At 38.5% G+C, this 12072-nt stretch overlaps 2 protein-coding genes across 4 annotated transcripts in view; one reads left to right on the top strand and one right to left on the bottom strand.

The window, feature by feature from the left end:
- Nucleotides 1–1614, top strand: part of ARHGAP10 (Rho GTPase activating protein 10) — a 148698-nt gene extending 147084 nt beyond the window's left edge. For both annotated transcript variants that reach the window (XM_085313179.1, XM_085313178.1), the window contains exon 23: nt 809–1614. In XM_085313179.1, the coding sequence (XP_085169305.1) occupies nt 809–897 (89 nt within the window). In that variant the 3' untranslated portion in view covers nt 898–1614. The remainder of the gene's footprint in view (nt 1–808) is intronic.
- A 4132-nt stretch (nt 1615–5746) lies between these two features.
- Nucleotides 5747–12072, bottom strand: part of NR3C2 (nuclear receptor subfamily 3 group C member 2) — a 220806-nt gene continuing 214480 nt past the window's right edge. For both annotated transcript variants that reach the window (XM_085313177.1, XM_085313176.1), the window contains one exon: nt 5747–9547. In XM_085313177.1, coding sequence (XP_085169303.1) covers nt 9392–9547 — 156 coding nt within the window. In that variant the 3' untranslated portion in view covers nt 5747–9391. The remainder of the gene's footprint in view (nt 9548–12072) is intronic.

Here is a 12072-nt window from a genome sequence, read left to right as displayed (position 1 = left end):
TTCTGTTACTCATAGTATAAGTTGTTGGGGCAGTTAGAGTATTAGATGTTTTTTTTTCTTGGTTTAGATCCATTGATACCCTTGCACAAACTTTAATGTTAACAGTGGCAAATCACTTAGGATGGCAGTAATGAACAAGTAATRTCTTTCGAGAGCTTTCTTTGTGTTTTGTGAATAGTATAACATATTTATATTTCAGAGAGATAATTTTACCATATGAATGATTTTGTCTGTTCGTCTGTCCCAAAATGAGTAGGTTTCTCTGTGAAGAGATGATGCTTCCCTGGAATTAGCTGGAATTTCTATTTCATTTTTATTTCCTTATCATCCTTCACATGCTTCATTTTCATATCGAGTAACCTTCTATACCATTTTGCTGTGGCACCAAGCTTCCAGATTCATCAGCCTTCAAGACAAGTTTTTGGTCTTGTTTTGCCCCCAGCTACTGAAATAGTTTCCAGCTGTTTGATGTGAATTCTATGTTCTCTCCAAAAGCCTTCTAGATTTCCCATAATATAAAGCCATACTTTCTAAGTTCCATGAGCTCTTTTTTTTTTCACATACTATCCTGCTCCTAGAACCGTTTTTCACCATGTATACTTACCAGAAGAGTCCTTAACCACCTGTATTATGCAAGTATTTCAGTTAACTTACCCATCGTTGTCATCTTTGTTAGGCATATTCTCAAACTGGTCAGTGCAGAAGACTAAACATTTTAATGGATGTTTTGCATGGTATTCCAGAGCTAAAGCTAAAAGTACTAATTCAAGAAAAAAAAGCAGTAATTTTTTTTCTTTTTCTTTTGTAGTGCAATTTTCCAGAGAGCCGGGATGGCTAGAAGGCACTCTAAATGGCAAGAGAGGACTTATTCCACAAAATTATGTTCAGTTTTTATAGCTCTGTGCATTGAACGCCAAGAAGGTGTACATGGTATCCATGGATTTTTGTTATAGTCACTTCTCTCTGCTTTTGTGACTGCTTTTAAACAACGAAGAGCCTGATCATGGGTTGAAGATCCTAATCTGTATAAAGACGTTAAGTGTTGCCAAATACAAATTACAAATAAAAGATTCTTTAAGGGAGTTTGGATTGGGGGGACAAGAAAGTGGGATGGGGGAGATAGATAGTTTAAGTTTTGAATAGTTTTTCATTTTTAAAGAACAGTCATGGTATATTGGTTTGCAAGATAATTAGCGTTTTAAGTCAAGCATCTAGTTGATCTGTGACTCATCTGTTGGTGGAAGAAGGTTTTTTAAAACTTTGTGTCCTGGAGATCACGCATCTATTTCCACTGGTAACAGAATGTTATTTGGGTTTGGAAAATACTGTTAGATAAAAAAAGCTATTATGCTGATGATAAAATTATATTTCAAAATGGAAAAGACAATATGAAATAGACATCAATAAGTAAAATAATAGGTACGGAGGCATGATATTTTTCAAATGTCTTTGAAGAACAGATTCATTTATGTTGTGTGTGTGACTTCATTTATATTACTTTATAAAGACAAGACACATGAACTTTTACTACACGCTCCTGTATGTCATGGTTCCTTTGTTACTCCAAATTACCACTGTAAATGAAATGAAATGTTATTTGTTATTTACTCTAAATCCTTCTTAAGTTGGAGAGTATTTTGCCCTGGTTCTGAAAGATATAATTATTGGCAGCTGTGTGCAGATTCAGTCACAAGTAAGTTCTAAAACGAAGGGGAACTTTCCTCCCTCAAAACAGGCAACTCTGCAAGCCCAAACCACTGGTAAGGAGGAAAAAAAAGAAAGAAAGAAAGAAAGAAAAAAAAGGCAACAAAGAGAATCTCAGGCTAAAATGCTTGTGCATCCTGCGGGCATCTTGTGTTTTATCAGTTGTCCCTCTGTCTGGCTACTCCATGAACGTCCCTTCCTCCTCCCCGCCCCCCTGCCCTGATAATTATAGATTTTAAGGCTTTAATGATACTTCATAGTATCAGAGTCCTCAAGTAGCTGCATCATAATCTGTAGAGTTATTTGAGTAGTAGCAGTTATCTGTGATCATAGAAAAAGCTTTTAGAAATCTTGTGGTATATAAATCTGTGCTTTGTGATAAAAATGTTTCATGCAATTTATCATTAAATGTTTTTATTTTCTTCTCCTTTAAATAAGACCCTCTGGGAGGCAGTGGAGGGGAGACAGGAAAATATGACAGGATGACATGTTAATACAGGCTCACTCACTGTTAAATTGGACTCTATGGATTTACTGCAGATAAACTTAGCTTGCACGTTTTTCTAACTAATATGATTAGTAAACCAGTTAATGGTTAATGGTGCCTTAAGGTTGGGGTGTTTTTTTTCCTTAGGATTTAACTCCATACCAATGTTTTGTTCCATTGCCCAGACCGTATAGACCATTGGCGTTTGCACAAATCATTTCCAGATGGAGCCGTGGTGGGCCAAGCGAGCGCAGCTCTGCAGCGCTGAACCTCATGTAGCTCGGAGGAGGTTGGGCTGGGGTGTTCCTGCTGGGTCCGAGCGGGTGACTCTGCTACACAGCTCTGAGGCAACGCCGTCCTGGCGGACGGCCTGAGTGACCCAAGCACRGAAGATTACTTTTGGACTTCTGCAAAGGAGATCAAGCTCTTTAAGTTGCTCCTTTACACAGYATTAAGGAAACAGCTACACGAATAACACAGAGCAACAGATTGCAGGTTTGCTCGCTCAGTTCTGGTGAGATGGCAAAGCRGTATATTGTGCGAAGCTGAGTGTTGTGTTGCCCGAGACTACGACTGTACGAACTCACTTGTGGGCTAAAATAGAGTTATCTGAAGGCAGAATGTTGTTTGTGAGACTAAATTTTGTTTTCGTTGCTGCCGATTGGTAAAAATGTTTGAAAAAACAAGGAGAATATAAATCTTTTTATCATGAGCGTGGTAGGTGTGGCAGGTAGGTATGCTGCCCATCAGTTAGCGAAGCTGTGGTATCCTGAAGCTTTGTAAGTCACTTCTGTTTTATTTTTCTGTAAAATACGCAGTGCATGTTTGATGCTGGTCTGGCTGCTGCCTTACAAAATGCTCCATGTCATTCTCAGCTCTTGAGCTGTTTAACTTGCAACTTTTTTTTTTTTTTTTTTTAAGTGGTTTAAAAAGGCAAATATATAGAAAAGGAATAAGAGACTTTTTTTTCAGTGTCTTTTCAACGCAGTCCTGTGACCCTGTTTGCCTTTAGGTGAGATGTTTTGAGATTCCTGTTACTTCTGGAGCCACGTGGAAGCCACAGAAGAAGAAAACTCTTCTGCTGAGAAACGATACACTGAGCAGAGGTAATACTAATTCAAAGTTTCTCACGTCCCAGATTTTGTCTAAAAGCAGTGGTGCAAGCTGAGCCAGATCTGATCTGGCTTTCAGGTTAGCCACACTGCCTCTTAGGAATTCAGCTGTGGTAGCTACTGCCCGACATAAGGTTTTCCATGTCAGCCTGGTCATATTCATACTTAGGATGAGTACAGACTTGCACAGCTGAGGAGCCKTGTCCAGCTCAGTCCTCCTTCTCCCTGTTGAATAGTCCTGTAAATGATGCCCTTGTACTTGAATGTAGAAAGTAAAGGAGATGAAACTTTCTTCTTCTTCTTCCTTTTTTTTTGACATCCCTCCCTTCTCTCCCCCCCTTCCCAGTTCTTTGACATTCTTGTTCTCTCTTCCGATGTTGGGTCTTAGTGCTTGTCTCCCTTTCCTGACTCATTTTCCCATGGTTTGGTAGATTTGGGAAGACAGAATAATGCAATGTTAACCTGAAGTCAGAAGGACAGGAAACCAGTTCTGCAGAAAACCAGCTAAGTTCCCCCCCCCCAGCCTCCCAGCAGGGATGGGCACCCCCAGCAATTTCTGGGCTGACTTGGTCCTCCCAGCTGGTTTGCTGACTGGTGACTTGCTGTTGTTTCACAGCCGTGGGTACAGCGGCGACTGAATCCCTACGCACAGTCTGTCCTCCCCCCTTTGCCACGCGGGTGGTTGCTGTGTAACCCCCTCGGCCTGGGGATTAAGCTCTTGTGTGTGTGTGTGCCCTTGCCAAACAGTGAATGCAAAAGCTGAGTCTCCTGACTGCTTTGGAGCAGCAGGAATTTGCAGTGTGTGTCGGCACTGGATAGTGCTGGGCTCCGCTCCTTGGCCACGCAACGTTTCCACTTTATTGTTTCCCATTGGGTTTCTCCGGCYCCTGCGTTTTGTTAAGGACGGGCCTCCCGGATCTGCGTGGCAGGTTTCCTTCTGAGGCCCTGTCTTTCGCTGGGCTTGCAAGCCAGATCTCACTGACTTACTTATTCTCTGYCCTGTAATGAAATAAGAAGTGTTCCTGCTTCACTGCTTATAGCTTGTGCTGGTTGAACTTCTGTAACTGCATCATGGAAAAGACTTGGAGAGATTTTTCCCTTCTCAGTGCACCRGTCCCTGTTCCCTTTCTTCTCGTAGCCTGTTGTTGTACAACTCTCACCTGGTTTGCAACTGAAAAATCCATCCCTTGTTGATAGAGGGCATGCGTAAGCTGCRAATGCACTGGTGCTGAGCAAGTTTAAACTGAAAAAGTCTTATTGAAGTAAGTTTCACCTTTTAGGCCTGGGACATAGTTTTCTACATAGGAATTCAACAGTGTGCCCTGTTCTGCACTTGCAGTAATAAAATAAACTTCATCCTATTGGTATTTGTACTTAAAGAATTCTTTTTAAAATATGGCGTGTTTTAACCTAGCAAAACCTTTAAAATGGAAGAGCATTTTTACTGTTCTCTGTCGTGCTGTGTACTCAGTACAAACTTCCATTCTGTGYAGATACCTGAAACAAAGCAGTGCCCCAGCTTGAGGTCAGATTACAAGTTCCACGTTGTTTTTAAGTAAGTAAGTAAGTAAGTAGTGAAAGCGTTTTCTCATTACTAGAGCAGCACGTGACAGGTACGTGCTGTCACGTGCATATGCCTTCTAAGCATATTCAAAGTTTTTCYTAAAACTGCTGACCCTCTATATTCTTTCATTCTGACAGCTCAGCAAACAGAAAGCAGACACAAGATTTTTTTGGAAATAAAAGTTTGTGCAATTTGTTATTAAAAAAACAAAATGCAGTGAAGGGAGATCATGCACCCCAGACAGACAGGCACTSTGCAGCGAATGTCTGTGACAGTGCACAGAATGAACCAGCAGAGCAAGAGCTGTTTTTCCCTTTTTAACTAACTAACTTTGCTAATGTAATTGGAAAAGATGTGACTCTRAGAAGGCAGTTTGATTTGTTACCTTGAGAAATCTTGTGTATGTAAAACAGATAATGGTTATTTCCATGAGAGAATTTCTAACCTTGCTCGATAGGTACCACAACCTCTAGACGAAGTGCAGCTGGACGCAGGCGTCTGGGTACTGAAGATTGCTGCGTTTTTTTCTGTTCAAGTGGGAGGTACCGCGCGCGTGTGTGTGTGTGCACACGTGTGTACTCGTGTCAGCAGCTCATCTGGAAAACAGCTGTCCAGAGTAAGTAACTGAAGCAAATTCTCCAAGACTGGGCAGTTCTTACCCCGCAGTGTGCGCAGCTGCTCTGCCGCTGAAGCCCACTGTATGTGCAGCAGTAGTCTAAAAGAATGGGTTGGTAAACACCAAACAAACTTCAAGATGGAAGAAGATGTTTTGTTGTTGGTTGTTTTACGTTGTCTAATATTGCTTGGAAATGCATAGAAGCTTGTTTCTAAGGAAATCACTGCACCAGCAGCTAGTTGAGATTAAAGTGCAAGAAATACTTGCAATCAAACCAGTTTAATTCATGTATATTTGTACAATTTATATATAAAAAAAATAGGTACTTGCAGACATTAACATAAAGACCAAACAATATTTTCTATTTATTTAAAAAGCTTTAAACATACAGAAGCAAACCCCTAATTATAAATGCATCATTATGCATAGATTTTACTGTTTACACCATACTGCTGGCTGCTTTTATTTTTCATCCAGGAATCTAGTTAAACTCCAAGAATTCTTAAACATTCCTCTGAGCTTCCTGGCCTCAGAACTGCTGTCTATTTTATCAAGTCATTGACCTCCAGCTGAAAACATTGCTCTAAAAAAAGAAAAAGTCAGATCTTTAATAAACAATTAAAAGTGCATTAACTGTAGAATTGTTTAATTTCATAAATGTTTAAACAAGTCAGTGAAAAACACCACCCTGTGAATTAGCTTTTTGCATTATTGATTGTAAAGTATCTTTTTAATAAGATTTTGATATTGCAAACTTTAGTCTTTCTATTTTATTTTGCACAACTGTTCAGTTGCACAGTGTGTAGTATTCCTGAAATACCCACTGCAGTACATTAACACTATTTTACATTTTTAACTGTGTATACAATGCTCTTGCTGTATATCCCCATTCTTTCTTGCAACAAAATAATTTATCTCAATGAACAGAAGCCCATTTTTAGAAGATGTTTTTAGTTTGTCTTGTATTTTGCAGGAGACAAATGCCTATTTCATTCTAAACAAATTCAAAATAATGTAACTTGGTAGCTGAAAACTATTTTTGTAGCTTTTTGCTATACAGGTTTAGATAAAAAAGTGATGGCTATTCTGCTTAAGTGTCCTTGATAAGAGAACACTGCCTCTTACAACATCTATATCCAATTTTATTTATTACTTCAGTGATCTCGAAAAAAAATAATCAATGAATGGTTTCATAAACAACAGGTGATTAAAGTAAAGGATTTATTATAATCTGCTTACAGTTGTTTGCAAAGACAGACATACGTTTTTGCATAAAGATATAAATTGCTTTTAAAACTAATTTAGTGTGTTTAATTATATGAAGTTTCTGTGAATTATGAATTGTACCAAACCAAGATTAAAAGTAATAAGGTACAAAAATAAGAGCAAACAGACGACAATTTGGACTGGGACAGGCATTTAACAGTGAAGTGTAGAATATGGCTTTGCTATTTTAATCAAGCAAAGTTACTTTGAGACAGAAAAGGAGGCAGTAACTTTGTTAATATAAAAAGCTGCTGCAGACTGTATTCACCCAAAACCTGGCTTTGAAATTTTCTATTTTAGACTTTAACAACAACAACCAAAAAAAAAGGTAAATGAAAGGATGGATGTGTGACTATTCCTTTACTGTAAACAACCAGTCTGCATGCTGTGTGTCTCATGTTGGAAGTTTGGCTTTCATATTGCTGTGCAGGTCAGTATTGAAAGATCTGCTTATGAATTAGACTTCCAAAATGCAAATAATATATGTATGTATCTATATATAAAAAGATCTCTCTGAATACAGTCTTTACAGATTACCCATTGCATAAGGCAGGTGTCATTTAAAAAGAAAGACAAGTAGCACTGACTGTCTTAAGTGCACCAAAGCGCACCTCAAAAWTTTGAATCAGAAAGGGTACATAATTTTTATTAGACCACCTTTAAAAGAAATGCTACATTCTGGCCGTTCAAGGGAGAACTCTAGCTCAAAAATATCAGTGTCACCCAGAGAGAACACTACAGATTAGAACTCTGAAAAACTATTCTATTTAAACTAGCATATGATAGCAACAGTGAGCCTCAGAAAAGTTCACCTGTCCTCTATTCTATCCCAAAATTCTGTATTTGCTTATAAATTGTGAAATAGTGAAAATCACCTCAAAAGTTTTTCTTTGCAGCTGTCTCTAGAGAAAACATTTTGAGACAAAATCAGACCAACTGAGTTGAACTTGTAGTGTGAACACTTGTCTTCTCAGATGTGTTCTGGTTATTACAAAAATTCTTACAAAATTAAGCATGTTTTGAGTTTATCACTAAAAATTCTACCCAGCTAATCTGCCCTTATCAGTACCTTACCATCCCTGCTCATCAGGACACATCTGCTCCGTATACTTACTGTAATGATCTGCATGATCCCTTCATCATAATCAGAAATKGCCAATCTGAAATAATAATCTGACCTTTTAAGATAAGTAAGTTGCATGTATTCAGTAATCAAAGGAGAAACAAACAATTTGGGAAACCTTAATAAAAAAAAGAAAAATCATTCAACGTCTCATTCACCCTTATTCCCCTGAGAGAGAGAGGGAGGGAGGGAGGAAGAGGAAGGGAGGGAGGGAGAGGAAGAGGGAGAAGGGGCAGGGGGGAATAGAGGGCAAGAACTCGCTATATCATTAAGCTGGCAAAAGCTTTGGAGACACTGTAATTTGTCTTGTTAAATGAAACCTCCAAAAAGTGACAAACACAACATAGTGTAGTTTCCTACAGAAATATGAAGCAGGATTTCTAAGATGTGCTCAAGTCACATACACTTGCAAGCGAGAGACAAAAGGGAGAAAAATATAGAGGAAAACAGAAAGGCTTAAATACAACTGAAAAAGATTAAGTGTGGTTATTTACAACAGATACTGTAGGATGGTAAATTAGATATGATGCTAAAAAAGGCACAGCTTTCCCTTTCTTAAATACACTGTAAACGGTTCATTATGCATGCAGAACATTTCACTTTACAAAAAAATTACCTTGTTTGTTTAGACAAAGATAGTACTTAAATAGTCTCCAGCAAAATAGAGTTCTTTCAAAAATACTTTCCCATTCATCCTATTAACCATTAAAGATTTTTTTTGTCTCATTTACAAAAGTTCCTTACACCTTATTTCAGGTCCTTCACAATTTATACATACAGCAATGTACAGTACAGCAAAAGACTGCAAAAAATTATTTGTAAAGCCAGCACAATAGATACTATAAATTGATACCAGGGCATTTGTTTTCACATCTTATCCTCCTTAATTAAATAGTAAATGGACACTTAACACAGTGTATATCAGCTATGATGGGATAACAAATGCCACAGGTGGGGATAACAGAGTATTCCACACCAAATGTTCTGTTATTACTTTACACATTAGGGTTTTGTGTGTGTGTGCGTGTGTGTGTGTGTGTGTGTGTGTGTGTGTATAGTTTTTGTTTGTTTTTCTTTTTTACAAGAAAAGAATATTAATGCCCCATATTGACTTTACGTTTTATGTGCAAACCAAGGGTAAGCTTTAAAAAGTTCTTATTAGTTCTTGAACCCTTTTAAAACAAGCAAAGAATACCAGAAACTACATGGCATATTTAAAACTCCGTCTGTTAAAATATCAAAATCAAAGAGTTATTGACTAGATATGGCTTTTCATCCAGAGGAACAGGAACATTTTCTAAATGTTTTAGGGTAAGGGGGTAATTTCCAAACATCTAGGTCTTGCCAAATCCAGGTCAACTGTTTTCCATTCCCCAAACCCTTCATGATTTTAGACTACTCAGAGACTGCTGAACAAGTGTAAATAGCATGTTTAAAATATGGTTTCTTGGGTCCTTCATGGGTGTGGAATAACACAGGGAAACTTAAGGCAAAGTTCTTCCACTTAAGACATTTTCTATCACTTCCTGTGAAAGTACAGGGGCTTGGCATTCCCAGATTCCACCTTTGGTAGCTGGTCACTGATGATTTCCACCAGCATGGCTGGAAACTCTACTTTCAGTGCCTGAGACTCTCGGAAGGTGTAGAAACAGAATTCCAACAAGTCACTAACAAGCTGAAATACAGAAAGAAATAGTTCTTAGGAAAAATGCACAGAGTTCKGCATACAATGGTTTATAATAAAATAGCAAAACATAAAATATAATAATGGACAGTATTAAGAAGTGGTATCTTTCTTATGCTAATTGGTTAGGTAGCACTTTGGGATTTGGATTCTTTGGTTTGAGTTCTGATTTTTAATCCTTGCAAATAGACTACCAAGTTAAAAATCAAATAATGAAAAGAAACCAAAACATCACAGATTTGATTTTTCAGCGTAATTGCTTTTCCTTTCACGAACAGTCAGTGAGCCACCATGAAAAGTATAGGTAGAGYCCATGAAAATAAAGCCTTCTGCCCAGAGGAAAAATATCTGCCATACATTATTATAGCTCTAAATTTCAGCTGGATACATGCTTGTTAAATCAGATTATAGGGTTAACTTCAGTGGACTCTCCAGAGGCCACAACTTAAAAGGCCAGAACTACTAATGATTTGGGCTGAAAGGAATGAATACAGTGTCACACTGTAGCAGTGTGGGTTTTACAGCACCACAGTCATACAAATTTGTTCATAAAACTATAACATTTCTAGTCATTATATATAAAGTTTTTTAGACACACTCTCTCTTTTCCTGATTGATTACTACCCATCCAACTACAGAGGCAGTAGTTAGGAAGTATTTTCTTTTAAGGAACCTGTTCTCYGTTGTGTTGCAGGCTAGCAGCCCTCTTGCACTTTCTCCAACCTATGATGTACAATGCTGAGGTGAAGCCGAGAGCGTAAGAAAATTTTAAAGATAAAAGTTTCTGAGTAGTCCTTCAGTGCTAGAGAAGGAAACTTTACCACCACAAATATGGAGTTGACTATTAAGTAAGTTAGTTTTACATTAATTAATATTTATATTAATATATGACTGCCAGCAGAACACCTGATATGTTTGCACCTTATGCCTAGCACTGGCTTAAGCTCCTTTGGCTTATTCTGGGTGGCAGAAGTTGGCACAGATGAAACCATATCGAAGTTCTCTCAAATGGCACCCAATGGCTATTCTGTAACCCTAATAAAGGCGGCCTCCCCAAACTCTAGGGGAATATGAGTTAGAACAGTACATGGTCTACTGCTACCATCAGCTTTTTGGCATGTGTGTGGGAGGAGGGAAATACCATATATCTCAAAAGCACCAATAAATTTACTYCAGCTTCTACCTTGTCTCAAATGTTGTTCTTCCCATTGCAGTTTTTATAAGTTAGTTACAGCTCTTCATTTTGGACTATGCATTATAGGAAGCTTAACCAAACTCCAAGAAATAAACATTAACTTCTTGGCTTTTGAGCATTTTAATTTTTTTCTTCTGTCTGGTGCTATTTTCTCCACCCAAAATCACAAACTGCAGCTTATCTYCACTGTAAGACAAACACACTGTAAGAGCAAGAGAGTTCTGAAGGCCAGAAGACCTCATTCAGCCTCACTGCTCAGGGGATCATTTTTCTATTTTAATGACAAAAACATGGCAAAGCAATCTCACAGCTCAACCTACGCGTATGCAAGCTTTTGCTGTGTTAGTTTTACACGGTGCTAGGTTACACTCAAGCAGTACTTGTTTATGATCTTCAATAAGAMGACAATGTCATTTCAAGCATAGTTTTTTGTTTGGTGTGACTTACAATAGGTTGGAGCTGCTGCAATCTTTCCTTTAGCAAAATGCAATGCGCATCGTTCAAGAAGCAAGGAAGTCAACTTCGGAGCACCTGCAATTGGCACCTGCCTAGGTTTCACTTAGCAGCATTATTTTCCACCATAGCTCACCAAATTACTGCCTTGTGCTACTTTGCTGAAGAAACACTAGGACTGGTGTTACTTAAAAGTCACAATTTATGTCCTGCTTAATTAATTTTGCTACCTTCTGTCCTTACAGAGCACTTACTTACTTACACCATTTCTGCTCGTGCTGTTTATCAAATACAAGTCTGTTGTATCAATTCTTAAATGAGCTGAACTCCCCAGCAAAGCCCCATTAAAGATACAGAAGGTGAAAGTATATCTCTGCAAGGCTGGAAAAAAACTGCAAGCTACAGGCAACAGCAGACTACCTTCTTGCATGACGCATTATTCATTGTCAGTATTTTCACAAGTGTTCTTGAAAATACATTAGGAATTTATAAACAACGTGCAGGAAGTGCCGRGATCACTTGAACACATGCCTAGTTCTGCTGCTGAGCACTGCAAGTGTCTGTCGTTCGCTCCTGATGATGCAGCACGTCATCAGGCAATGCTGATTAATTACACAGAGGTGCACGCTAAGTAAGTAGCATAGACATAATTTTGTTTTTAAGGAAAAAAAAAGTCTGCTGATGTTCATTGTAAACCCATATAGCCATTAAAAGGAAGCTGTTCCTGTCTACGCTGTACGCAGGAAATGTTCCAAACACGCACAAAAACAAAGGAGGAAGAGCAAGGGCAGCCGTCCCTCAGTGCACGCRCACTGCGCGCTCTCTGCCTGCGTCATCGAATGCCAGCACCTCAGCAAACAAAACGAGG

Source organism: Rhea americana, unplaced genomic scaffold, assembly GCF_003343005.1.
Source record: "Rhea americana isolate MKP2758 unplaced genomic scaffold, rheAme1 scaffold_38, whole genome shotgun sequence".
NCBI classification, from domain to species: Eukaryota; Metazoa; Chordata; class Aves; order Rheiformes; family Rheidae; genus Rhea; species Rhea americana.
The sequence above is the reverse complement of the archived record's forward strand: the minus strand, read 5'-3'. Positions and strand labels throughout refer to the sequence as shown.